Below are 24,343 nucleotides of genomic sequence, written 5' to 3' on the forward strand. Positions count from 1 at the left end.
CGCATTCAATCCCATCGGGAGGCAGTTGAATTGAAATAACCCCTGCGGCGTACGGAATGCGGTTTTCTCCCGTGAGGACTCGTCAAGGGGAAGCTGCCAAAATCCCGAAGAGAGGTCCAGTGTGGAAAAGAACTTAGCCCCCGACAATGCGTCAAGGGAGTCGTCCATACGCGGCAGGGGGTACGCATCTGCCACCGATATCTTATTCAATTTCCGGAAATCGACACAAAATCGCAAGTTGCCATCCTTTTTCTTAACCAAGACCACAGGAGCGCCCCATGGGCTGTTAGATGGCGATATAATGTCCGCAGCCAACATGTCTTCCACCGCCCCCCGAACGTGTTCTCGCTCCGCTGGACTCATCCGATGCGAATTTAACCGAATAGGGGCAGCGTCGCCCGTCTCAATGTGATGGGAAAGTAACGATGTGCGTCCCAAATCCAAATCGTCGGAGCTGAACACATTCGAATACGTCAGCAACAATTTACGCAGCGCATCACGTTGCCCCACGGACAGGAAAGAATTTTCATCACATAAGGTAGCGATCCAACGATTATCCGAACCCCTTGGCTCGGAAACACCAGCGACCACTCCTCGGCGATGCGGACAATCGCGCGTCGCAAACGCCGTAGTGGCATGTGCCACAACCGTACCGGCCGGAACACGGATGTTTTCCACCCCCGCATTAAGCACCTGTAAAACCGGTAATTGATCCGGCCGGACGATGGTCTGTGCCCCAACTAACGCCAATCCCGTTGTTATCGTGGCGGATGGTGACAACAAGACCCCTTGTGCTCCTAGCCGATTGGGCAGGGGCTTCCGATACCGCAAGGGTATAAGCATCTGTGAACCAGGTGGGATGTCCACAGATGCGACGGACAGCGCCTGCACCTGTACGGCCGAAGCAGGTCGCCCCCAGGGCGACGGCAGAAACGAGATTCGACGGCCCCCCGGCAATTCAATACAATTCTCATTGATTTTAATCAAAATGGGCATCTTAGCCAAAAAATCCGTGCCTAGTAAGCAAGGAACCGCCAAAGATCTCGATATTAACACAACGCCCGAAGCCGACACATCCCCTATAGATATCTTAGCATCCACCTGGCCCACGATACCCATACTACCCCCGTTCGCAGCGACGCAAGACCCATAAACCGGACGCACAGCCCCCGGCGGAATGCCCAACAGATGGAAAATGACATCCGATATAATAGTCGCAGACGCTCCCGAGTCGACCAAAATGCGCACGTCCACACCTTGTATGGACCCCGGCACAGTGGACGAACCCGTAGCGGCCGCGACAACTCTCCGTGCCAATTTGCGCCACTGCGTAACTGAATGACAAGGCCCCGTCGATGGCCTTTCTTTAACAACAACAATAGGATCGCGCAACAAGGGTGGTGGGTGAGGTGTAAAGCCTTGCCGAGTGTCTGGTGCGTGCCGACATGCCTGTTTTAGAGGTTCCTTGGTCGGCTTGTCCGGTGTTGTGGGCTCCTGCTGCGGCGGACCCGGGAAGCGGGCCCAGCAATCTTTGGCGTAATGGCCCCTACGGCCGCAGCGGAAGCAATCGGCCTCGTTGCGCCGAAGCGCAGGTCTTGCATCCCGGCGGCCCCGTCCCGATGGCGTAGCGCGCGGCCCCGGCCTTCCGCGTCCCGACCATGGAGAGGAGGCAGCCGTCAGCTCCTGTGGACCCCGCTCATCCGGCACATAGATCGCCCTTGTGGGGTCCCACCCCATCGCGCCTCCTTCCTTGACGGGCCCACCCGTCCATGCCGCCACTTGCTTCCAGCGACGGAGATTAAACTGCGCATCCAGACACTTTGCTGCCGCCCGGGACGTGAGCTTCTCATGCCCACACACAGGCATGGGGATCCCCAGATCCCGAGACAGCTCCAGCATTTTTCCCAATATGAGAGGCTCGAGCAGATCCTGTGGCGTGTCAGGATATGCTGCCATGGCCAGCTCCAACACCGCACCCCTGAACGCCACGGGCGATTCTTCGGGTGCTCGTTGTCGTTGAGCGAATCGCCGATGCGCGTCGTCAGGTGGCTCATAGGCGTCGGCCATTTCCTCAAAAACTCCACATAAAGTCTTCTTCTTATCGGCCGTTATGGAACGGAAAAATCGAACAGATTCGTCGTCCAGTAGAGTCGGCAACACTTCCAAGGCCTCCGCATCGGTCCATCTTGCTGAACGAACCGCCGCCAAAAATCGGCAGGCGAAAGCGCTCCAATCGCCCCCGATAGAGAATTCCTTAACTGTAGTAAGGTGGCGACTCCGACTCCTCTTTACGCCGTCTTCCAATGATGGTTGTTCTGGAGGCAAATTCAAAATGGCGTCGGCCCGCGGCGTGGCCAAGATGGCAGTTTGGCGCCGCGGAGCGCGCAAGATGGCGTCTTCTTGCCGCGTGGCCAATGGCGGCGGCAGGGCAGGCAACGTGGCGGCCCGTGGAGCACCTTCTCGTTCCATCGTCGTCCTTGGCGTAACGAGGTGACATAGATGCGCCAGGACGTCCTTGAGTGTCTCCAGTTGTTCTGCCACCTGTTGCCATCTTTGGTGAGCGTCCGATGTTGTTGACGGACCCGCCATCGCGCCGACATCTTCCACGCCCGTCCCCGTGCTCGCCTCAGCAGGGCTCTCCTCCACCACCCCAGCAGAATCCGTGGTCGGAGGGAATTCGTCGTCGTCGGACGAAGAAGCCGATGCTGGCGCCGGGGGAATTTTCTTCCTTACTTGCTTAGACATGCCGTTTCACTTCCGGCTGTCTCTCTTATTCTCTCTGTGCTGGTTCCGATGTCACTCCAGTCCACATCAGCAGCCCCGCTGCTGTTCTTGTCGCTCTTGCAGCCCCACAGCAGCTCCGCTGCTGTACTCTCACACAGCTCCCTTGGCTGTTCCTGCTGCAGCTCTGACAGCCTCGTGCTGTCTCGCCTTCTCGTCGCTCCTGCGACTCTTGGCAGCCACCCCGCTGCTCCTCACACACAGCCTTACTGCCTATCTCTATCTGCAGCTTTACACCTCCCAGTAGCTCCCTACTGTTCCCAGGGTTGGCTCCCGCTTCTCACGGTGCCCCCTCGGCTCGTACGCCCGCGTAGCCCCACACCTTTCCATTCACACCCCGACTGCCTTCTCCTTCCGGTTTACCCGCTTAAGGACCCCCTACCTTTCACCCACGTCACCTGGCTCCGCCTCCTCGTGACGTCACATCCGGAAGGTCGCTTTCGCCCGCATTACACATTCATAAGTGCTCGCTAACAGCACTTGCCCCAACAGTCTGTTACAGGCTACACGCGGGGTGATCTTTGTTGGGTGCCAGGCTAGCGCACCGCACTAAGAACCAACATTGGTGACGAATATGTGAACCGGTCCTGGGCCTCCCCTAGGTCGACTCAGCCTCAAACGAGTAACTGGTGTGGTGTGTGAACATCGCCACTGGGGAGACAAAGGCAGCCGGGCGTGGTGAATCCAAGTCCCGGGCGAAGCCGGGTAGTCAAGCCAGTAGATATATATATACGAAGGATAAAACATATGGAGAGTTGAGTAGTGAAAGAGTGCATACTTGAGCTAAGGGATATATGGCCCCATGAAATTATTAAGCAAAAGAATAGCCCCTTAAAGTGTATCTGTAGATAAGTATCACCCAGTCATTGAATTAATAGTCCCCAGAACTGTGTAAACACTGTTCATTGTTTCGTCGCTTTAGAAATGTACGGTCGAATGTTAAATAACGATTTTGTGTTTAATATACAACACAGCTAATCGTGTTTGCATTCCTTACTAAATTGTAAACATGGCATAACATAAACCTGCAACATACTAAATTATATTTTGAAAAAGTTGTTTGTATGAGAATGTGTTTTGCAATTGTTTTAAAAGGTTTATTTTGACCGTGACATCTGACTGATGCACACTTTAAGACGGGCTACTCAAGGTGATCCTCGTATTTGAGTGAATGAGGAAGACGTTACATTCACCGCAATTCACTTTTTACCGTTATATTATCCAACCTCAACTTGTGTGTCATGTCTCAACTTGGTTCAGAATTTGCTTTTCTATCAAGCACAGTAATTTTACATGAAGCTTTTGTGACTGCAGGAATGCATATTCTATGTTTCTTTCGGTAAAGTCACGGAGATAGAAAATGAAATAAAAATAGAAAAATATATTTTTAAAAAAAACTCACGACGTTTCGATCGCAACACAATAAAAACGTTTTATTTTAATTACTTTAATTTTATTTATATCTACGTGACTTTACCGAAAGAACCATGGAATAGTACTTTTACAGTTCTTTAGTATTATTTGTTGGTCTATTTTCGACTCGGAGAGAGAGTTGGAGAGAGAGGGAGAAAGAGGAAAAGCCAAACAGATGCATCGCAGATGCTGGGTCTTAGCTCAAATATTGGGGCCAAATGAGACTCAACGCCACAAATCAAGAATTTCACAAAACCAGACTGGCTTGGCCCTGCAGCATTATATAAGTTAAGTCAATGTGTGCCCCTGATTCAGATGAATGCGTGCCAGCAATCATCTGTGATGCTGGCTCCTGAGCCAGCGGTTGAAATTCCACGTTCCCATGGCAGACACCGAGTCCTCAATGCATATTTGTTGGTGTCGTTCACGATAATGTTGATGACGATTGGCTAAGTCAACCGAAGAAAGCGTTGTATATTTATAATAATAATTACGAGCCCTTGTACATCCACTGCTGGATGAAGGCATCCCCACACCGTGTCAATCACGGCGGTTGTTTGACCATACTTCACCAGGCTGGTCAGTCAATGCGGGATGGTGGGAGTGCTGGTAGGAAATCTCTCAGATACCGACTGAGATATTTCTCACCACTGATCTCTGCCATGTCGGGGAATCGAACTTGTATGGATCATCACCGATGATGATGATGATGTGAAGATCCAACTACCAGACCACGAGTGTATATTGCCCTCATGGAGAGTGATGTGGAGGGATGAACGTAGCGATTCTATTCCCCGCGGGCTTATCCAGGAATTGACTCTACCTCATCAGTAACAACTACAAAATGCGGATAACTCGCAGATAATAGGATACATCTTCAAAGCGACTTCTATTACATACCCCAAACACATGTGTGGATAATAGAGAGTTGTTCCGTAAAGTTGGATGGAAAAACGATGGATGGTAACAGAAAAAAGGAACATGAATGGGAGTTTTTACATATCTTACAGATCCTGTGAATAACTGAGTTTCGGATGAAGAGAAGTCGGACTGTAATATTGTTGAGACCAAGGTCCCCACGTCAGATAGAGTTGTGTTTGCAGTACAGTTAAGTTTATATGTAACAAAAAAAAACTTCAATTGGATTCGGGTGCCATGCATGATGATGAAGGCATGAACACACACACAAATGGACATGTCACACACACAAAAACACGCAAAGGCAAAGATCCCCTATGAAGGCTGGAACGGTAATAAAGATCCCCATATAGCCTTAACAGACTGTAGGGGCAAGTGCTGTTAGCGAGCACCTATGAAGGCCGCAACGGTACACGAGGGGGTGGGTGGCCAGCACCACGCCCGACCGCCTTTGTCTCCCTAGTGGTGATGTTTACACAACGCACCAGGTACTCATTTGAGGCTGAGTAAACCTAGTGGAGGCCCAGGACCGGTTCAGATAATCGTCACTGGTGTTGGCCGTGAGCGGGAATCGAACTCGGGTGGCCGGGTTCATAGCGCAGCGCGCTAACCGCTACACCACCGCTCCCCATGGCTGGAACGGTACACACACACGAACACACACAACGAAACACACGCACACACACACTAAGGAACCCAGCGACCTAAGCACAATTCCGGCCAAGGGAAACACGCACGTGTGAACACACCATTGACTGGCGATCATCATTGCAACGCAACCCATTTCACCTGCTCGGCAACATTTTAAAGAGTGGTCCGAAGGCGATGGTTTTACCGATGGTGGTGATGGTGTACGAGCCCGATGCTGGTGAGACCCAGGCATCCTTGTCGAAGCTAGGGGTTCGCAATTCTTTCAGGTAAACTATTGCTTAACCAGGTCAGAACTCGGGAAACCAAGATGTCTCACCATTGGAACATCCTTTGCCAGAAGCAAAATATGATCAATGTGTTTTTAACCCTTTTATCTGGCAACAAAACTGACACCTTTTTTTACAAGGAGTCATGTTTGCATTGACCACAATACCTGCGGTCGGAATGCAAACAAAAACACAACTCTGATAATGATATGCACTGTCCTTGAAATTGATTGGTCCACACCCGAGACAGCTTTTCTTAGAGCCTAGCCTCACATGGTGTTGGACCAGATGACGCCAAAAGGCGCACAACTCAAAGACAATGCACCATCAGAGTAAGAGAGCTTTCCGACCGCAGGTGTTGTGGTCAAGGCACGATCTCACTCAAATGTTAATCACATTGTTAGCAGAAAGGAGACGCGTGTTATGCCGCTCGTTTGGCGAAGGGTACCCGGCCAGGTGACTCAGCGGTCGAGCGAGTGGCTCACAATCGGAAGGTTGTGAGTTAACATTCTGGTTGGGGGGGGAGGGGGGTTGACTCAGCCCATCGTCGTCGCTTCTAGGAAAGTCGACGGTGGTTGTCTTGTGGGTTAAAACCCGCCGCCACCATGAGCATGGTTGGCTACGTACGGTGCGAAAGAAATTCAACATGTATACGTACACCATAGGAATGTGGAATTTCCAGCACGAGCTCAGGGATATGAAGAGGCGGTTGAGCACCTTCTAAATGCTAATTTTGAGCAGGAAATCATCTTGACTTTCGTTTGGCTCGTGAAGAAATAGGAGGGTTCGTGATGCGCGACCGTGCCTGGCGTTTGGCTCCGCCGTGTCGCACAGAGCAGACAGACGACCGCTGATGAAGAACGTGGATCAAAAGCTCAAGAGTGTGGCAGAGACTCGTGGGAGAGGTGCACGCTCGACATCTCACTGATGGACAACACGAGCAACATGCAGAATAGAGAATGTACGCAGGATGGAGACGCGATTTTGTAAGTGGATGCAAAAAAAGTAAGTAAACAACTTTTACCATTTTGATATTGGCAGGTAAGGCCCACTGAGCTGTTTCGCTCTTTTTCAGAAGCGACCTGGCCACAAATGATAGCTCGGCGAAGTGGCTTATCACGTGGATATGTATAGCAGCCAAATTCCATAAACGCTTGATGTTGATTCTAAATATGGATGGAAAAACCCAGAGAAAAATCTATGTGCCCACGCGGAAAGACACATTGCAAACTCGAAATATAAAGCAGCAGGCGTCAGGGTCGGAATCGAACCCACGACCTCCTGTAGACCAGGCGAGGTAGTTAACATCTAGCGACTGTGTGTGAGTGGCAGCCAAAGAAGGCAACACGTCAAAGAGGACGCCGACTTGGGAGATGGAGCGACGACGCCATCCTTCGGGCGGAAGCAAGACGGATTATTGCATTGCGAGAGGAATGTCAATGGCTTGCGGAGGAGGACTTCATCCAGCAGTGGATTGATCATGGCTTAAGACGACGACGACGATGAGGAAGAAGAATGAACGCCTTCTGCTGCTGGATTGTTTGTTGTTTTCGTTACGTCAAAGCGAATGGGACCTTGACTCTTTCCAGATCCCTCTGGTAAGGGGGGGGGGGGGCTGGCGAGAGGCCGAACAGCGGAGGATTTCATGGAATAAACAGCGAACACATTCCTGATGTGAATTAGCGAGAGACAGCCGTATCCCCTGAAGCAAAAGCCGCAGCCTGCCTCGCTATGCATCTTATCCCTAAACCCTCTCTGTAGTTTCTCCAAATTTATTTCGATTCCATTGAACCTTCGAACATCATTAAATGTGCCTATGTCTGCCACTATGATACCCAGGGCTCAAAGGTGAAGACACGAATAATTTTCAAGAAGCCATAGTCTGGCTCTCTGAGCTTTGGGAATTATAAACGATGCCGTAAGAATAACAAGGACACTTTAGCATGGCTTTATAAGAGCTTTCATATTTCAGAGTGAACCCTACGAATCTCACAGGTGCCTCAGTGTGGCTGACCTTTGGGATTTAACAGTGGCTATACGAGTCTGAGGGGTGCCCTTCATCTGCGTGTCTGCAGCACCAATGCATCATATGCTGTGTGTGTGTGCAGGCTGCTGCACTTGCTTCCTGAATCGATCTAAGATGTAATACAATCCATCAGCTACAAGAGGGATTTTGGACATTTGTAAGAGTTAGCCGCCCCGCCCCTAGCCCTGCTGACCACGCCCCTACCCCATACTGACCACGCCCCTAGCCCTGCTGACCACGCCCCTAGCCTTGTTGACCACGCCCGCTGCTACTGACCACGCCCCTAGCCCTGCTGACCACGCCCCTATCCTTGCTGACCACGCCCACTGCTACTGACCACGCCCCTAGCCCTGCTGACCACGCCCACTGCTACTGACCACGCCCTTAGCACTGCTGACCACGCCCACTGCTACTGACCACGCCCCTAGCCCTGCTGACCACGCCTCTATCCCTGCTGACCACGCCTCTAGCCCTGCTGACCACGCCCCTATCCCTGCTGACCACACCCCTAGCCCTTCTGACCACGCCTACTGCTACTGACCCCGCCCACCCCAACCACTGCTGCCAAACACGCTCCCCCCATGTCCACAACCCCCACCACTACCCAACCCAGCCCGACCCTGTATACGGGGGGGGGGAGTGGCCTAAAGAGGAAAGAGCGGGGCCCAAGGAGGATGTGGGGCGGTGGCCCTCTTGTTCCAGGCCAACGGCGGGCGACAGGCTGGGGGGGGGTCCCGAGACCTCGGCCAAGTCGAGACGCCCCCGTGGGGACGCTGCACCGAGGCCGTCAACCCACCCCCCCACCATCACCTCTGGCCCGGTCTTTTGTTGTCTGTGTACACAGGGAGCCTCGAATAAAAAAAAAACAAGAAATCGGTCCTGGGTCTCCTCTAGATCGACTCAGCCTCAAATCGGAGTGGCGGGGGCGTTGGGTGGAAAATGCCGCCAATAGTTTAAGAAGAAAACGGATTGGTTTTACAAAATTATGGCATTACGTTGCGTGTGTGTGTGTGTGTTGAGCACTTTGGCCAGAAGAATTCGATACAGCGGTGGTGGCAATCGCTCACCTGCAAAATGAAACGTCACGGGAATGTTTGTTATGAGGGGAAATAAGGTACGTTTCGAAACGTAAATGGGTGTTCAGTTTGACCAGTCATTATCCTTTGAGGCACACGTATCTAAGGTGGTTAAAATGCCCCTTTTTCCACCGCCGAAATATTGCCAGAATGCATCGCTTCCTGTCACCTGCTGACTTGGAGAGACTGGTCCATGCTTTTGTGTTATCCAGACTCGACTACTGCAACGCCTCACTGGTTGGGACAGCGAGCAAAGTCGTGGGCAGACTCCAGCTCGTTCGCAATGCAGCTGCTCGAGTGCTCACACCACCTCCACCATTCCGTGAGAACATTACACCAGGTCCTCGTATCTCTTCATTGGCTGCCGGTCAAATTCCGAGTGGATTTTAAGATACTGATATTAACCTATAAGGTTCATAATAAAGTTTTTTTGGGTAAGATCGCGTAAGTTAAAATGTGTCGGAACCCTCCACCACCCGACACAGCTAATTAGTGAGGGATTTGTCACGGAACCAAAACGCCAATTAGTTACTGCTTCAGCCCACCGGTGTGTTGGAGAGTAAATCCACAACATTTACAATTTGAGTAGTACGACGTTTCGCTGGTAATTTCAACCAGCATCATCGGGTGATTTGCCCGATGATGGTCGCGAAAGTCTACGTGTTAATCCTTTACGGCTTTAAAATGGCTCGCCTCATATTACTTGCAGGAACTAATACGTTTATATATAATCCATCAATGTCCTTAAGATATTCTGATCTTCCACGGCTCAGCACTCCCAGGGTCTAGGTTGCGCTCTGTTAATGATCGGGCTTTTGTAAGCGTGGCACCCAAGCTATGGAACGCTTTGCCACTTGAACTCGGGCAATCAGAGTCAGTAGATATATTTAAGTCTGCTTTGGGAACGCATCTCTTCAAAGTGGCCTTCCCTCCCGAGTTGGGTCGGTTGCCATGGTTCTGTTTTTGTTTCCTGCTTTGAGCATTGGGATCCTAGGATGGTGTGCGCATTATACATCTGAATGAGTATTATTATTATTATACTCATAATTTCCTGCCATTTGTCATTCCACTGCTGGATGCAAGGCTGCCCTTGCCATGTCAGTCACGAGGGTTTAACCAAGATGTAGTGAGAGGGAATTGACTGAAGGAGGTGATTGGGCAGGTGGTGGTGAGAGGGAATGAGCTGGAGGAGGCGGTTGGGTAGGTGGTAGTGAGAGAGAGAGTGAGATGAAGAAAGTGATCAAGGGAAGATTTTCTGGGAAAAGACTGAGAGGAAGGAAAAGTTGAGAGATGCGAAACGATGCTCAACATGGAAGGACGTGCGGATAGACATGGTGAGCAGCAGAAGAGAGAGAGGCATTGCCCAGACCGCTCTGCGGAGAGGACACTCGGTAATGAACTGAAACCTGAGGAATTAAACGACAAAACGAACTTGATGTAATGTCTGTGTGTGTGCGTGTGTGCAGTCATTTGGGGGGAGCCACTTGGGTTCCATTCCCGCTCACGGCCAACACCCAGTGACGATTATCTGAACCTGTCCTGGGCCTCCCCTAGGTCGACTCAGCCTCAAATTAGTGCCTGGTGCGGTGTGTAAACATCGCCACTGGGGAAACAAAGGTGGCCGGGCATGGTGTTGGCCACCCGCCCCTTTTGTGTGCTGTGCCGGCCTTAATAGGTGCTCGCTAACAGCACTTGCTCCCAACAGTCCGTTAAGGCACCACTAGGGTTGTCTTCGTATTTGTTGCAGACATTCGTGACTGAGCTGCAACCATAAACCCCATTGCCCACGTGAGAACCGGGGTTTAACCACCGCGGATTAAACCCGGACTCGAACCGAAGCCCTCAGCTGACGCCCGCTCTAGAGCTTCGCCTACGGCCACTGTGAAGCCCTCCCCCCGTGCCACGCGGCCACCTCACACATCGCGCACGCGGATTCTCGGCTCCACTCCGCTCAGTTTTAACAAAAAATAAATCGTTGGGGTGTATGATGTCATTCGCCATCTGGCCCAGCGTGGTGTGTCTCTCTGCGGCTTCTCTCTGTTTATTTTGTGGGGAAGGGAGGGGAGGGTTTAAAACCAGTTACTGAGCACAGACCCCCCCTCAAACCCCCTCAAGCGTCCAGCAACAAACAGCACTGCAGATGATTTTGTAAGCGATAACGAGAGTGAACGCGATTGCTTGAATCGAGCGACGTTATTTGTTCGTATTATTTATGAGAGCGCCTTGGGGGGCTGGGGGGGTCGGTGGAGAGAAACGACGAGGGAGAGGAATTCCCACGGTGGGGCAGTGTGGGGGGCAGAGGCAGACAGAAGAAATGTGTCGTGGCCACCTGCAGGGTGACCCGCTGCGTGGTGAGCGAGCGGGTGCATGGGCCCAGCAGTCGTCTCGGTCAGTCGACCCGTGGCACCTGCTGGGTCTGCCCCGTGACCTCCGGCCAGCGGGCGTTCCGACACTTCACGTGGCCTCAACGTGCACATAGCCTGGCACGGGCGTCGTGGTGACGTCACCGCCACTTAGTGGCGAATGGTTGTTGATGTTGTTGCGGGTGAGTGACGATTGGGCGGGCGAGTGAGTGACTTGAACCCAACATCTCAGCGATTTCAGTCAAATGTCACTGACACTTAACATCTTGCCTCGGTGGCGAGATGTTAACTACCTCGCCTTGTATGCAAGAGATTGTGGGTTCGATCCCGCCCCTGAGGTGTGTATATTTGGAGTTTGCATGTTCCTCTCCCCGTGGTCGCGTGGGAAAAAACATTCTGGGTCCTCCGGTTTTTCCCTCCAAATTTAGAAACACACGTTTAGAGTATTTGGCTGTTATACATTACCACGTGATAAGCCACTTCGTTGAGCTGTCATTTGTTTTACGCGCTCCCAGAAGGACGTGTGGCTGATGGAACACGTAAACTTACTTTTATTCATGTTGAGAGACATAGAGCACGTGGGGGAGGAGTATCGTCTGCTTACTTGAGTTTGTTCCTTAAATTCTCAACAAAATTAAAATTACTTTTTAAGTCATACACCGATGTCATAACAATGATGCTCATTATAATGATGAATTATGATCAACGTGGAATCTGTCTGCTCACAAGTCCACGCAGAGACATGTGCTCGCTACTGCAACGCGAATCCAATAGCCCCACCTGCAGATCTCTTTACACGGATTTCTCTTTACAAACTCCCCCGTGGTTGTAACATTCCTCTGCGCACACGTTTCGTAGTAATAGTTATAAATAATTTTGAAACAACTTTGGCAAAAGTTTTCTTGGCAGAGGCTGAGGCGCCCAAAACATTTCCTGCCATGTTTCAGGAGTACACGCGACTCTTACAAGTTTCATTTCGAGCTCCAAGAGAAAAAAAACCCCAACCATGTCCCAGAGCGCGCCTCCGTGTGTTTCGTTTAGAAGCATCTTACTGTACCGACTTTCTCTGCGAAATACTCTTCGTTTTTTTCGGTAAAGTCACGTAGGTAAAAAATAAAATTAAATTAATAAAAGTCAAATAAAAATCACGACGTTTCGGAGGCAACACAAGCTTCCGTCTTCAGGTGGAACCGTCACAGCACGATTGCTGTATCAAGTAAAGAGAAATTTCAAGAGACCCGACCTTGTATATATACTGGTTGAGGTGGGAGGAGCCAGGGTAGGCCCCTGGATAGGAGTTTTTTTTTATTATGATAAGGTTGGTGCGGCTGAGGCTGCTGCTAGGACTGAGCCTTTGTTATGCGAAAGTCCAAGCACGTCACCCGGGGTGACTGTAGTGCACGAGAAGACACGCGCACACCGCTGCTCCTCCGATCAGCACGGTTGGCAACGTGGTGTGCGAAAGAAGTTTAACTACCGCATACACGCACGTGCACGATTGATTCGTTCGGTTCCTCAGGAGCCGTGTCGCATGTAGAAGCCATCCACGCGTCTAGACTGTTTAGACTGCTGCTGCTCTACAAGCCGCTTTGTCGAGCTATCCTTTGTGGTTAGGTCGCTTTTAAAAAAAAATTACAAGTTCATACCTCAGTGGGCTTTGTCTGGTAGGATCGGAATGTTTGAGATGTATTGTGTTTGTCTTTTGGGTGATTTGTTCACCTTTTTTGTACTTGTTTCGTGTTTGTGTAACGTTTGCTGTTGTAACATTCTTACCCGCCCCGACTGGACATCTGTGATAAATAAATAAATATTCTGATTCCGGTTAGCACAACGCATCACGAGCCTGGCGAATCCCATCTCCCATTGTTTCCATCACCCAATGTCTACAATTGATCATCTTCAAATGGAGCAGCTATGTTGAATGAAGTGTTGATCATCATCATCATCAGTAACAGCAGGCATTGTCTATCTACTGCTGGATCGTCTCCCGCATGCCATCGCATCAACCCATGCTCCTGCGATGCTACTCATCTCAACCGCTCCGTCAGCTATCTGGACGCGTTCCTTCCTTGAGCTGCCGTTCCATCGCCAGTCTCGACCCATCGGCCACCGTTTATACCAGTGACATTCCCTGTCGAAGCTCACTCATTCTCCGTCGTCGTCAGAACGATGTCTCCCAGTTGCGTTTCGTCACAAGATTCGTTTTCTCCTCTTTCTATTTCCAATAATTAATAATCTGTCCACTCTTCTTTGCGCAACTTTTCAGCGTCTGTTCCACTTTGTTGATTTCCATGCACAACAAGAGCTTGCTAATCAGAATACAATCATTGTCGGAAGGACACCATTTGTATAATACGCGTATATATACACACACACACCTTGGGCAACTTTTGAAAGCATGTCCGGATTAATGTGAAGAAATACAGATTTTATCAAGAGCAGGATGGAGTGCTTATGGAAGACTGAATTTCACAATGGAAAGCAACACACCATCGGGCCTGAAGAGGGAAGCTTTCCAATCCGTTGATCGTGCCAGCAATGGATATGGATCAGAATGAATTGTTAAATATAATAAGTTAGGATTGGGGGGTGCTTTTGTGCAGTCATCAGTGACTGGGTTTAGAAAATAAACTCACCACACATGAGTTCCGTTTTCATCGCACACGGCGTGTAACCGCAGCAGTGTTTGGCGAGTGTACCTGACCACGGCCGATAGAAACTACCTTGACTCACCCAACTACCTAAATGTATTGTTATTATTAATTCGTACAAAATGAATACCTGTAACTGTTATTCAAGCGATGAAATCAGCGCAGGGATTTGTGAGAATGCAGAACCGTGGGCGGTGGCACCTACTTGGGGAGACTTTCATCCAGCAGCGGATTGATCATGGTTGATGATAATGATGATGGGAACAAAATGCATTGCCCAAAGAAAGCCTATGCGTATGGTTGAGAACTCTCCAACCCAATTGCACGCATATCCTGTAAGCCTACTTGCTCTACTGTCTCGTACAGGCATCACACTTTTGCTGCCATGAAAATTATACATTTCACATGTGTACGTATTTATTCCATGCGTGTGCTATTGGCATCGTGTCTCAAGACGAATGCATTTCCATTTGGAAGTCTCGGGAGTGAGAATTTGACCAAGAAACGGTTTTCCTCGGGCCAATAAATCAACTGAATTAAGTAGAGCAAAAAAATATTAATTCAATTTCGCGAAGGAGGGTGTTCATTTCTCGTGGCTGTGTGCAGCAATGGGTGACCCAGACCATCACCGCTCACCGATGGGAGAAACCTTGGGATTCGAATCCAAGATCTCAGTCGGCTTGGCTCGGAATTGCCTCTGACATTGGCACCAATCCGCCGAGTGACCTGGCCCCTCAAGGAATTCCGGAACTATGCATCGTGCGATACGACGCCCGCCGATCCTCGTGTCGGATCGAATCACAAAATCTCGCTCGATCGAGACAAGCAAAGTTTTTTTATTCTTCGTTTTTATTTTTGTTCCGCGACAAAAAATATCTTCTTTTTTAAATGCCAGAAGTATGCACCAATCGAAGGTGCACATCAGTCGTGATGTACCCGTGAGATGGAATTGCTTTGCTGATTGCTTTCCGCGGTTCATCGACGGCGCGATGGTTGCGTGACGGAGACAATGTAATGAGGTCGTTCATTCTTGTGCGTCTGACCGCATGGTGCGACATGACAACATCATCGCTTATGACGTGGCGATGATAGGGTGCGGGGGATGGTGGGGGGGGGGCTCGTGTCATGCTCCTGTTCTGTGAACTGCAGTGGAACAATGTTGAAGTGAATCTGTTATTCGTACTGGAAGCAGAGCCAGTGCTCGCCCCCGCCATAGAAACGTGGAATTTCCACCACTGGCGGAGGGCTGTAAACTTGAGGTTGAGGGCCTCCTCTGTGCTCATTTGAGTCGGATCTTAGAGATAAACAAACATTTATTTGGGAGAACCTCCCTGCGACGACTTGAACGGCTGCCTGCTTTTATATTTGACAGCGCCATGGGATGCATTTCCTGTTGCTTTGCGATCATCCTCCCCCACCTCCTGCTGCTCCCATCCCCCCTCCCTCCCCCATACCCCCTCCCCCACCTCCTCCTGCCCCCCCTCCTCCTGCTCCCACCATCCCTCGCCCAACCCCCCCCTGCTCCCACCCTCCCCCACCTACTCTTGCTCCCACCCTCCCTTCCCCACCTCCTCCTGCTCCAACCCTCCTGCCCCCTCCTCCTGCTGCCCCCCTCCCTCCCCCCTCCCCCATCCCCCCTCCCCCACCTCCTCCTGCCCCCCCCCCTCCTGCTCCCACCATCCCTCGCCCAACCCCCCCTGCTCCCACCCTCCCCCACCTACTCTTGCTCCCACCCTCCCTTCCCCACCTCCTCCTGCTCCAACCCTCCCGCCCCCTCCTCCTGTTGCCCCCCTCCCTCCCACCTCCCCCCGCCCCCCTCCCCCCCGCGCCGCACCTGGGAAGAGCTGCTTGGTGGGGACGCTGAGCTGCGCCTCGCGCGAGACGCTGTAGGCCACGTCGCCGGCACCGGCACCGCGCCGCTTCGAGCAGAAGCCCGTCGTCCGAGAAATTCCCTCGGGGAGATTCTCGAAGTCGAGGGATTTCAGCAGATCCACCGGCTCGCCTGCGAGAACAACAAAAAACACAGAACACAGATCAGCCTGGGGACTTGACCGTGGGTGCGTGGTGCTCGCTTGCGAGTGCGCGGCACGCGACGGGGTGGGTGGCCAGCACCGCGCACGGCCGCATTTGTCTCCCGTGTGGCGATGTTTGCACGCCGCGGCGCCAGGTACTCGTTTGAGGCTGAGTCGACCTAGGGGAGGCCCAGGACCGTTTCGGATAATTGTGACCGGTGTTGATGGCCGTTCGTAGCGCGACTCGCTAAGCGCACACACAGCGGCGATTTAAAACACAAACAGCAGTAAGTCCTCGCTTAACGCGTCCCGACGTGATAACAGTGCGCGTTGTGTGAAGTGTTCCCCAATGTAAGAACCGCGTTATAGCAAAAACACGTTGTGTGAATACCGCGCGTTTTAAGCGAGGACTAACCATATTTATGTCAAACGCGTAGATTTTGGCAGCCAATGGTGTAAGAATCATAATGGCACTCGTTTAAGAAGCCGGGTCAGATGGCGTGATTATTCTGACTTCTCTTTCTAACTTCCTGGATTTTCCTGACGATGCTTGGCGCAGTTTCAAGTGGAACGTCGTATCTAATTGCTGCTAACTGTTGCCGTGAGAATTGTTCTTCAATTCACCGGTGGGATAGAACACTGACAATTGGCGTGTTGTTCAACGCTTGCAAATGTGACAGGTTTTTTGGCAATTTCGGGTGGTGGAGGGTCTTTCAACACAAATTTTGACAAATCATTACTTGGCCTAAGCCCAAACATTAATTATGTACTTCATTTAAATTTACTGAGATATTCCACCTGGAAAATTCCCTTGAGATGGAGCATCTCGTTTCCAAAAGGTGTCTGCGGTAATGACTGAGCACGCACTTGCCAAGAACATAACACCCCACGAAGCGTACGCATAGACACACATTCTACAATCCCACAACTTACAATGCGTGCATACATGTACCCAGTCAACCACGTAAATGGTGCACACGGCCGGTTCGTAACGAATGTACTCCAGCCGTAACAACTGCAGATGCAGTGCGAGTGGGTTTCAATCACAGATTTCGATGTCTTGAGACTGGCGGCATCGCATCTGCATGTCTTTCTCATCATCACCACGGTGGCTAGGAGATGTTAACTACCTCGCCTGGTATGCAGGAGGTCGTGGGTTCGATCCTGACCCTGAGGCCTGCTATATATTTAGAGTTTGCGTGTCTCTGTCATCATCACCACGTTGACTAGGAGATGTTAACTACCTCGCCTGGTATGCAGGAGGTCGTGGGTTCGATCCTGACCCTGACGCCTGCTGTATATTTGGAGTTTGCATGTTCACCCTGTGATCGTGTTCATTTTTTTCTGGGTCCTCTGGTTTTTCCCTCCACATTTAGAAACATGCGTTTCGAGTATTTTCCTGATATAGATTTCCACTTAATATGCCACTTCGCTGAGCTTTCGTTTGTGACCAGGTCGTTTCTGAAAGAGAGCTCTGTAGCTCATTGGGCTTTACCTTAACTAAGTTCTTCAGAACGGATTTCCGTGCTTAGTTTGTTGTCCTTCCCCCGCACCTCCGATTAGTACGGTCGACTACGTACGGTGTGAAAGAAGTGCAATATACATTATCTGTTGAAATAAAAACAAAGTTCAATAGTTTTAGTTTTCCACAGCTCCACCCGGATTCATTTCAGTGAGCGAATCACGTGTTGTAGGAGAATTTGTCAATCCACTGCTGGATGATCACTTCCCCACGCCGTGCGGGTCCGTTGGGGCCTACACAACGGCCACCATCACCTCGTCCACGGCCGTCGCCTGCGATCAAATCACCCGGCACGCGCCCGGCACGCGCCCGGTCTCGCAAGCTTGGCAGGGATTTTGAGCCTGGGTGGTGATTGGATGGGCGGCCAACACGCATAAGAGCTCGGCGCGTTCGACGTGAACAATGTGTCCTTAATAAATTATATCAGAGGCGACGTTTCGGGCAATGACCCTTCTTCAGGAAACATAAATTATGGGAGGAAGAGCCATGGCCTGAAACGTTACCGCCACCCAGACGACATGGGATGACACTCATCCAGCAGTGGATTGACAATGGGCTGTACATTTTTATTACAAATTATCTTGATAAGCAGTGCAAGGGTGGCTTTGATGTTTAGCCAATTTCATAGCGCGTATGTGTGATGTTGGATGTTCTTGTTGTGGGATTCAATATTTATCAAGTATTGATAACGTGGCCAATGCGTGAGAGTAAATAAAACAGCTGCCTGTGCTTGATATTGTTCTTCGAAAGCACTCTGATGATCGCGCTGCAAATGAAATGGCTCTACGAATATTCCGCGGAGACTATTTCAAACAAATTGCGCCGCTTCAAAATATTCTGTTTATGGTGGACAACTTTAAAAGGTTGAGCTGTATACTGTTCGGATGATAATTTACACTTGTTATGATGGGGAATTTAATATTTTTTTTACGATTTGTGAACTCGTTTTTTTTTCTTCTTCCATGTTACATTCAGCTTGTGTATCACAAACATCCGCTCTCATTTCAAAACAAGTTGCGACCTAAACCCTCCGAAACTATAAATTAAGTAGGCGTTCGTGTTACGTAACGGTGGTGAAATTCCCCGTCCGCAATTGTGAATGGCAAGTGGCGAAGCTTCGCACCAATTCATAGAGCAACCTCCCAACACTGATGGCGCTCCACGATGACACAATCGAGCTAAACATGTTTTAATTGCTCACACACGCCCGACGAGTAGAGTCAAGGGAAACTAGGGTGGTTTTTGTCGACCAAACCTCATCAAAACCATCAACTCACTGCACTTGCGAACTTGGTTCAATCATCGGCGGCTGATACCCAGATTCAACCCCAACAACTCGGCGAAATGCTTACGCGATAATAATACAAATATTAGGATCAGAAGTGTTATTTAGTGTGTGAATAGTTTCTGGAAATGGAACGTAAACATATTCAATACAAAAATGAAGATGTACTTAAGTAACTATGCACACGCAAGCACAACGTGTTTATATCTGTGCAATGTTCCCTCGACTGCGAGTGCAAAGGTCAAAGGTCAAAGGTCAAGTTCATATATCTTCTCCAATGATAATGATCTTCATCATTAATCATGAGCAGCACCATCAACTGCAGAATCTTTCTATCTGCAGAATCTATATGCAGAACTTATCGACAGAATAGCTATCAATATATAGCAATATCTAGCAATATCTATCTAATCTACCTGCAGAATATACCCAGTGCCAGTAAAGCAACGCCACTTTGCGGGATGACAGCGGTGGGCTCCTTGAGAAATCTCGCCCACCCCCCCCGTCAGAGTAATGTGGAATTTGTACCACTGGCTCAGAGCCACCAATAGCACTCGGCACAACGGGACCCTAATCTTCGCCTTGCGATCACGAGGCAGCCGTGACTTCCGCTGAGGAAGCGAATGTACCAAGGCGGTTTCGTGTTACTAAGGATTTGTGGTGCTCAAATTGAGAGTGAAAATTATGAGCTCCTTCAAAGCCTCGGCAATCAGCACCAACAGCTGCCCGGCCACACAGATGGATGCAATTATCCCGATTTGGCAGGCTGCAGAGTAATCCGGCTGTGGGTTTTTTTTTTTGGAGAGAAAAAAAATTGTCACGCCGGCGATGTCACTTTGCAAGCCGGTCTCTGCAGCGTTGCCGCTCAAGATTCCTACTTTTGAGGGTGCTCAAATTTTAATTGGCGGACGTTGTTCAAAGCATTCGCTTCTTCTATTGCGGTATAATAGTTTAATGTTTAGCTGCATTGTTTAACGCCTCTTTTCTCTTTCTCGAGACATAAAAAAAAACTGTCCCGGGTGGCCCCTGTAGTGCAGAACGCTTAACTACCAATCACTATCTCTGTGATATTACGGAGAATATTAATAATAGCAATAACCATTTATAGCCCAGTGTCAGTCCACTGCTTGGATGAGGACTCGCTATGCCGTGTCATTCATTGGGTTTTTTTGAGTCATACTTCACCACACTGGTCAGTGCGGGTTGATGAAGGGCGTGCCCAAGACTGACTTATCTATCACTGCCTACCTAACCCCACCATAGGAATGTGGAATTTCCAATCCTGGCTGATGGACACTAACCTGTGACTCTTAAGAAAAATGACGAATCGTGTTTTGATTACAATTAGGAGCTGGGTTAAAGTGAGCTACATTTGTAACCACATTTCTATGACGCTATGCCAATTTTTATTTTCTTTTTAACATTGCTCATGCCTTTCCGAGTCCAACTAAAATTACCGTAATGCCATAAAATGCCATTTTTTAAATGTTCGGTCCACAGAGAGGCACCGGGTGCTCGATGAGGTTTGTGGGGCTCATAACAAGACCCTGGACGACACAGCTCGCCAGAGACCTCTGCATTGCAAATCCACCACGCTTACCATCATACTACTGCAGCAATCCCACTGCGTGTCCTGAGACATATTTAATTTTTATTTTTTTCTATTTTTATTTTTTTTATTTCCCTTCCACGTGACTTTACCGAAAGAACCAAGAATATGAATCCCTGCAGTCACGAAAGCTTTACATCGAAATTTGGTATTTATACTGCACTGTACACGGGGAGTGGTGGCGCAGTGGTGAGCACATTTCGCTAGCAACTCACGACTAACAACAGTGGCGAATATCCAAATCAGTTTCTCGGTTCCGGGTCTCGCCGAGGTCGACTCAGCCCTAAATGAGTACATGCTGTGGTGTGTAAATATCAGCACTGGGGAGACAAATGTGGCCGGGCGTGGTGTTGGTCACCCACCCCCTTCTGTGCCGTGGCGACCTGAATTAGATGCTCGCTAACAGCACTTGCCCCAATTGACGGTTTAGGCTATACGGGGGATATTTTGTCTTTGTCTTCATATTTCAGATTTTTCATTTCATTTTCATTTGACTCGTATATTGACTCAAAACTCGTGCATCCCCCTGTGTGTGTATATATACATATATATGTATATATGCATATATACATATACATGTATATATGTACCGCATATAAATAATTACGCACGAGCACAGAAACCCCAATGAAGTCAACCCCCCCCTGCTCCCTGCGCTTTCGCTCCGTCTAGCCGCGACCCCCCCTCCCTCCCTCCCACGTTCATCCTCTGGAGCCATTCCCACCTGATGAAGTCATGGAAAGAGACCTCGGGCCACGGCCAGAGGCAGCCAGCCGTCTCTGGTGCCGAGAGCACCCCTCTCGAACCACCCCCTCCCCCCCCCCGGACGTGAGAGAGCATCGCTCTCAATCACCCAGCGATTTCCCGAGAGCGGCGCGAAGGGCGCTCTCTCATCGTATCCTACGGCGGGCGCGCACGGTAACCAAACCTTGCGCTGCAATCAAAACAAATTCAATCATCGCGGCCAGAAGCGCGAGTGGGCGGGCGGGCGGGTGGGCGGGCTAGCACTCTACTCGGCGCTCCGTACGCGTGAGCCGCTGTTGGCCTCGGCCATAGCAATGTGGAATTTACACGGCTGACTCGGCTGGGGGCGTGGGGGGGATGGGGGCTTTGCGAGCAATCGACGGAGCTAAGCGCCGCGTCAAGTTCATTTGAGCAGCGAGACACTCCGGGGGGGAGTTCTGAGCCGCTCCGGCGATAGGAGCCCGGTCCAGTTGGTGAGAGAGACATGGGCACGCGCCCGGCAGAAGTCGACAAAGAATCAGATTGGGGGTCGGGTTGGCACTTCGTCCATCCAGGGTGGATTTAAGGCAAGTGCCACTTTTGTCGGATGGTCAAGTGCCCTATGAATAGGGACTTTAAAATGTTACCAGGTAAGCACCACCGGGCAATGTGGCTCTTTTTCAGAAGCGACCTGGCGATCACAAATGATAGCTCAACGAAGTGGCTTGTCACGTGGAAATGTATAACAGCCAAATTATTCTAAACGCACGTTGTTTCTAAATGTGGAGGACCCGGAGAAAAATCCACACGACCATGGGGATAAAGACACGCGTAACTCCAAATATACAGCAAGCGTCAGGGTCGGGATCGGACCCACGAACTCCTGCACACCAGGCGAGGTAGTTAACATCTGGCCACTGTCACTGTGGTGAAGACTCCCCCCCCCGCCCCCCCCACATAGCTTCACCTTCGCCATAAGAATGTGGAATTTCGACCAGCTCAAGTGCGGAAACATGACCGCTCCGACCTTGCTCATGTTGAGCGGGGAAACGGAACTCGCCGCAGGGCGTTTGGCTTGCGCTGCGCACGGACGAACGGACGATAATCCTGTCTCCGGATCAGAAGGAGTCGCAAAGAATGGCGACCGCCTCGTTAATCACGGCAGATGACAACCTGCGGGGTGGCGACTTAGCGTTGCGATTCTAGGCGGTGCAAGGGGCTTCACTGTGATTTCTGAAGTTGGCCAGCTCTTCTCTTAGCCCTTTGATCTTTTGGGCCGTTGCGGCCACGATCCGTGGCCTTCGCCGAAGTCCTCCTCCAGCGGCCTCTCTGCTTCTCTCTGTCCGTCGCTGCGTCTCTCAACTGAGACCGAGAAAGCTTGCTCAACTCCGTGGACAATAATGCGTCGTTCGCTCTGTGCACATCTTCAATAAATACCGTTTTATTCACAAAAGTCGGCCAAAGTGATTGTCCTGTCATGCTCGAGGGTCATTCACTGAAAGGTTGCCTGAGTCGACCTAACGGAGGCCCGAACCAGTTAAGATATTCGTCACTGGTGTTGATGTTGGCCGTGAGCGATAATCGCAGCACGCTAACCACTGTCCAATCAAAACAAAGACACAAAAAACCCCGTTTCGCCTTTCACAGACAGTTGGGGCAAGCTCTGTTAGCGAGGACCTATTAAAACTAGATTTGAAGCTTTCGTGACTGCAAGGAATCATATTCTTAGGTTTTTTCGGTAAAGTCACGTAGGTAAAACATCAAAATTAATGAAAATAAAATAAAAACAAAAATCACGACGTCGTGATTTTAGTTTTTGTTTTTATTTTATTTTCATTAATTTTGATGTTTTACCTACGTGACTTTACCGAAAAAAACCTAAGAATATGACCTATTAAAAGTTAACTAATACCCTGCGATCCCTTTCACATGCACAGCGCAAACTAATCTCTCCCAGAGAAAAAAAAACATACGCAAAGAAACACACACCCACGGAACACAGATGTTTCAACTGATACATTTGTACTGAGATGTTCCCAAGCACTCGCCACTGGGCCGAGAGTTCCATTCCCGCTGCATTCGCCAGGGACATTGTGCGGAGTGTTACCCCAGCGCGCAGTCTGATCTGAGGTGGATGTTAGTTAAAGGCCCTCTGTGGTCTTGCGCCCCACGTGTCACCTGTGGTCGATATAGGGCAAATTAACGGAAATGTGAGAATGCTTTCAAGCGCTAGGTTGCATTAGATAACGTCGGCCGTAACCCTGATGAGGTTGCGTGTAAATTACGTGGCAACGCACTTAGGCTCTCTTGACTCTTGCTCTACAGTTACAGATGAACATATTATTTGTTGATTTTAGCCATAATTGTCACCGACACAAATGATATAATTTCTGTGCGTGATATCACAGGGGCAGATCATTTGCAATTTGGCTGACAGCGTCCTTTCTCTTGCTCGTTTGAACGTGGAGACAGCGATTATTTGAACGGCGATGAGAGAGAGGGAGAGAGAGCGGGGGGAGGAGGGAGCTGTGTTTGTTTATAAAACACTTTAATTTGGACACGTCGGGAGAAAAGGGCTTGAAAAAATATTATTCAGGACTGGAGATTTCAAAAAAAGGTTATTTGAACAAGCCGTCTACGATCATCCGGGTTCCTAATCTGTGCAATTTTATTCGTGGCATTAATGTGCCGCTGATTAAAGCGTTTTTTTGTTTTGAGATCGTTTAACGTAAGTTACACGTGCAATCATGATCCTCATCATCATTATCAGTGGCAACATCGCGCTCGTCATCGCCGTCTAACTACTGCAGCTACAGCTGTGGTTCTCGTGGACGATGGACAGGTCCTTGGTCACGTGAACGTGGAGTGTCCAACTCTCACTCTGGACGATTCATCAGACAGGAGGTGGCAGAATAAAACAACGGTCACCATGAGATCGAGGTAAGACTTGGAGTCCATGGGGCCAAATCAGAAATCGGCACCGCCTAAGGGCGTAAAAAAACTTTAAGAATACCGATGTATTTATCGGGCTAGCAAGAGTGTATTAC

General features: G+C 49.9%; 1 protein-coding gene across 2 annotated transcripts in view; it reads right to left on the minus strand.

Moving 5' to 3' along the window:
- The window catches only part of LOC144948416 (uncharacterized), a 266,228-nt gene that overhangs the window by 225,571 nt on the left and 16,314 nt on the right, over positions 1-24,343 (minus strand). For both annotated transcript variants that reach the window (XM_078877862.1, XM_078877863.1), the window contains exon 2: positions 15,980-16,147. In XM_078877862.1, coding sequence (XP_078733988.1) covers positions 15,980-16,147 — 168 coding nt within the window. The remainder of the gene's footprint in view (positions 1-15,979; positions 16,148-24,343) is intronic.

This window comes from Lampetra fluviatilis, chromosome 49 (assembly GCF_964198595.1).
Source record: "Lampetra fluviatilis chromosome 49, kcLamFluv1.1, whole genome shotgun sequence".
Lineage (NCBI taxonomy): Eukaryota > Metazoa > Chordata > Hyperoartia > Petromyzontiformes > Petromyzontidae > Lampetra > Lampetra fluviatilis.